We start from the raw sequence: 4,631 nt of genomic DNA on the forward strand, positions 1-4,631 counted from the left end.
CTTAGTTCTCTGAGGTCCACTTCTAATGTTAGTAAAGTTTCATAACCATTTTTTTTCTGACCTATATTTATTTATTATATTTTTTATTTTATTCACTCGTTTCCCTAAGGTCCCCTTAGAGTGTTGGTAAAGTTTCATAACTTTTTATAGCTTTTTCTTCTTTTTTTTCATAGGTTTTGAGCTGTATTTATATATTTATGTATTTTAAACATTTTTTAGTTTAGTTTACTGTAGTTCAGTTTATTTCCCTGAGGTCCACTTATAAAGTTTCATAACCTTCATTAAAGCTTTTAGCTGTATTTATATTTATGTATCTTAAATATGTCTCCATCATCGGTCTTGTGTCCCTCAGATTGCCAGAGATGTGGACGGTTCGGGGAATTACTTCATGCTGCTGAACAAACACGTGGCTCAGGTTCACCGCCTGTCGGGTTACGGAGCAAAAGCTCATAAACTGGGTCTGCCGGAGTGGGTTCTGTTCCACGAGTACAACCTCTCCGACAACTGCATCCGCACCGTCACACAGATCTCACCGCAGGCGTAAGTGTGTGTCCTCCTCACAGTCAGGAGCAGTGGTGTGAAGAGTACTTCCTGTGCTGCGACGCCCTGCAGACATCAGACGCCATCAGAGCCCAACTCACAGACATCCTCAAACGCATCGAGCTTCCTATTTCAGAACCAGCCTTTGGCACCAAAACCAACGCACTCAATATCAAGAGAGCACTGCTCGCTGGCTACTTCATGCAGGTCTCAAAACATATGTTCTTATGAACATACAGCGGGTATAGAAAATAATCACCCCTTTAAAAATAATCACATTTTGTTGCTTTGTAGCCTGAAATGAAGATGGACACAGTTTTTGTTTTATCCAGCTGTATTTACTCGGTGCATTTTATAACATCCAAGTGAAAGATATAAATAACACCAACATTAAAAAAAAAACAAAAAAAAAAAAACAGAATCACTGAGTTGGAAAAAGCATCACCCTCCTCCTAAAAATGACTTGTAAACTCAATCAGAAGCCAGGAGGAAACTGATCAGAGTGGCGACCAAGAGGACGACAGCAACTCTGAAGCAGCTGCAGGAATTTCTGACAAAGAGCGGTCATTGTGTGCATGTGACAACAATATCACAAATTCTCCACAAATGTGGCTTGTGTGGGTGGGTTGCCAGAAAAAAGCCACTCCTCAAGAAAGGCCACATGCAGTCATACTGAGCTTTGCCAAAACGCACCTTGAAGATTCTGAGGCAGATGAGATGAAGATTGAATTATTTGGCCTCGACACCAAACGATATGTCTGGCGGAAATCCAATAGAGCTCAGCATCCAAATAACAGCATTCCTCCAGTAAAGCATGGAGGAGGTGATGTGCTGTTCTGGGGTGTTTCTCTGCAGCAGGGACTGGAGCACTTGTCAGGATAGAAGGAAAAATGGTAGTTCAGTTTATTTCCCTGAGGTCCACTTATAAAGTTTCATAACCTTCATTAAAGCTTTTAGCTGTATTTATATTTATGTATCTTAAATATGTCTCCATCATCGGTCTTGTGTCCCTCAGATTGCCAGAGATGTGGACGGTTCGGGGAATTACTTCATGCTGCTGAACAAACACGTGGCTCAGGTTCACCGCCTGTCGGGTTACGGAGCAAAAGCTCATAAACTGGGTCTGCCGGAGTGGGTTCTGTTCCACGAGTACAACCTCTCCGACAACTGCATCCGCACCGTCACACAGATCTCACCGCAGGCGTAAGTGTGTGTCCTCCTCATATCTCCAGCACATGAACAGCTCCTGCTTTAGCACTGACTCTGACAAACATGATCATGACACATCATCCGGAGTCATCATGTTTTTTGATGTGTCATTAGTAATCTGGTCTTACAATAGAGAGCTTTTCAGATACACATGAGGATTGAAGCAGATCCGCTGCTGCTCACTTTTGCTATTCTTACATTTATTTAGCAGATGTAAACATTATGAACATCCTGCAAATAATTATAAATGTTACAATTCTGGTAATGGAAAACAAGCCTTTTACTTAATGAATTCTGCAACATTGTGAACATTGATTAATATATATATATATATATGCAAAGATAAACTTTTAAACTGTAAAAGAGCTTCACTGCTCAAGTTGTTTAATTCAGCAATTGTGTCGTTCTTTTTTTTTTGTTGGTACTTTTAAAAACAGTTTGTTCAATTTAATCAAAAATGTTAATGAAATAATCTGTTCAAAAATAGGGTCAGTAAGGTATATTTATTTTTACACACACACACATATACATATATATATTTATTTATTTATTTGTATTTTTTTTGCTTTTTATGTGATTTATTTTTTCTTTTTTATATATTACTCATTTCTCTGACGTCCACTTATTTTAGTAAAGTTTCATAACCATTTTTTTCACAAGTTTTGTTCTCTATTTATGTATTTATTTATTTAAAAATGATTATAATTTAATCATTCATTCATTATTTTTTAAATTAATTGTATTTAACAAAAAATGTTTAAAAAAACTTTTTATTTTAATACATTTATTTTGATTATTTCAAATGTTTTAGTTCATTAAAATAGTTTGTTCTTGAAAATTCAATCAAAAATTATAATGACAATTTAAAAATTGCAGTAATATATGCTTCTGTTCAAATGTTTGGTGTCAGTAAGATTTTTTTTGAGAAGTTTTAAAGATGTCTCTTCTGCTCACCAAGGCTGCATTTATTTGATCGAAAATACAGTAAAAACAGTAATATTGTGAAATGTTATTACAATTTAAAATAATAATTTTCTATGTGAATATATTGTAAAGTGTAATATATTTCTGTGATCAAAGCTGAATTTTCAGCATCATTGCTCCAGTCTTCAGTGTCACATGATCCTTCAGAAATCATTCTAATATGATGATTTGCTGCTTAAGAAACATTTCTGATTATTGTTAATGTTGAAAACATTCGTGCTGCTTCATATTTTTGTAGAAATTGAGATTTTTTCTTTTGGAATTTTTAAGAAAAAAAACTTATTTGAAATAGAATAGAACCATTATAAATGTCTTTACTGTCACTTTTGATCAATTTATTGCATCCTTGCGGAATAAAAGTATTTGTTTATGGTCTAAGTCTTGTTCCCTTCTGTTTCAGGTTCCTTCAAATGGTGCCGCAGTATTTTTTCTGTAATCTGCCACCTAGTGAGAGCAAAGAGATCCTGCAGCACATTCTGGACAGAGACAGGACGGGGAATGCAAGAACAAAACCTCAACCAGCTGCGATAGAAACAAAGACAGAAGAGGCCGAATCACATGACCGGTGTGTCATACAGTGAACCTCATGAAATCATTCTTGTGTAAATAGTGTTCAAATGTTTTGTATTGTTAATGCTTGAAAAGATACTCAAAGAATCCTGTTTGGGTCGTTTATTTTGTGGGTAATTTCATCTGATTATGTACAGAAATAAATGATTTCACTGGTTTTGGGTGATTTGGTGTCAAACTGTTTTGTGGCCAGTTTATACATTATGCCTTAAACTCAAGGCCTGGGGCATTAAACATTTTTTTTTTGTTGAACAAGAAGAGCAGTGTTCAGTGTTGGACGCTTCAGACAGTCAGATATTCAGTCATTTTATCCATGATGGCTCCCATCCTGTCCGTCGGGATCACCATCACTGTGCGGTACGGTTTCATCGGTATGTCATCGTAAGACCACTTTCCCGTCGCACAGGAATCAGCCTCGTCCTGAACGCAGTAGCTGAACTTCAATGTGGCTTGCTGTGAAACAAAGAAAATGTTTACAAGCGTGTTGTCGAGACAAGAAAAATGTTATGCATTTGACACTAAATTCAGGGTTCATATGATCAAAATGGACCATTGCAATTAATAAAATCATGGAAATTTTTCTAAATATTTTTCCAGTAATGTTTGACTGGGAAAGTAACAAATTCATTAGTCAAAGCAGGGTTATTATAGTTAAAACTAAAACCATTTACTTGAAACACAATAAACATTAACTTAATATGTTATCTAGTGCTGTAGAATCGATTAGTTGCATCCAAAATAAGAGTTTGTATTTACATAATGTGTGTGTGTACTGCGTATATTTATATCTATATATAAATGCACATAAGAAATATATGCTATATATATATATTAGGGATGCACCGATACTACTTTTTCCAGTACTCGCCCGATACCGATACTTTTATTTTTTTTGGTACTTGCCGATACCGAGTACCGATACCGCTATTTTTATTGCATTTGTACATTTTTTTAAATATTGGGTACAGAAACAAAAAGAGTATGTATAATGTTAGTTGGTTAACTTCATTTATCAAATTTATTCAGACACCTTCAACTTTTCTCACATTATCACAGTTTATTCGCTATAGTTTAGAAAATGGTAATAAAATAACCGTTAAAGAGTTAAACTGTGTCAGAAGAAATTCAGCTTGATAATGCTAGATCACTTTGATAGAAAGGTATGTAATGGATTACAATCAACCAAAAATTATTCAGACAGTATTTAATTAATTAATTTTTTTGTTACTTTCACGGTTCTTTTTTTTTTTTGCTCTGTGGTACATCATCTTTCATTTAATAGCATTAGAGCTGCTCCATTGCAGCGGCTTAGTACTGTAATCACACGC

At 35.2% G+C, this 4,631-nt stretch overlaps 2 protein-coding genes across 2 annotated transcripts in view; one reads left to right on the forward strand and one right to left on the reverse strand.

The window, feature by feature from the left end:
* dhx32a (DEAH (Asp-Glu-Ala-His) box polypeptide 32a) overlaps window positions 1–3,555 on the forward strand; it is a 15,361-nt gene extending 11,806 nt beyond the window's left edge. The window contains exons 9-11 of the mRNA XM_016458179.1: window positions 557–747; window positions 1,556–1,743; window positions 3,134–3,555. Coding sequence (XP_016313665.1) covers window positions 557–747; window positions 1,556–1,743; window positions 3,134–3,314 — 560 coding nt within the window. The 3' untranslated portion in view covers window positions 3,315–3,555. The remainder of the gene's footprint in view (window positions 1–556; window positions 748–1,555; window positions 1,744–3,133) is intronic.
* The window catches only part of LOC107666811 (protein BCCIP homolog), an 8,436-nt gene continuing 7,350 nt past the window's right edge, over window positions 3,546–4,631 (reverse strand). The window contains exon 7 of the mRNA XM_016458271.1: window positions 3,546–3,756. Coding sequence (XP_016313757.1) covers window positions 3,586–3,756 — 171 coding nt within the window. The 3' untranslated portion in view covers window positions 3,546–3,585. The remainder of the gene's footprint in view (window positions 3,757–4,631) is intronic.

Source organism: Sinocyclocheilus anshuiensis, unplaced genomic scaffold (assembly GCF_001515605.1).
Source record: "Sinocyclocheilus anshuiensis isolate Anshui unplaced genomic scaffold, SAMN03320099.WGS_v1.1 scaffold1500, whole genome shotgun sequence".
Classification (NCBI taxonomy): domain Eukaryota; kingdom Metazoa; phylum Chordata; class Actinopteri; order Cypriniformes; family Cyprinidae; genus Sinocyclocheilus; species Sinocyclocheilus anshuiensis.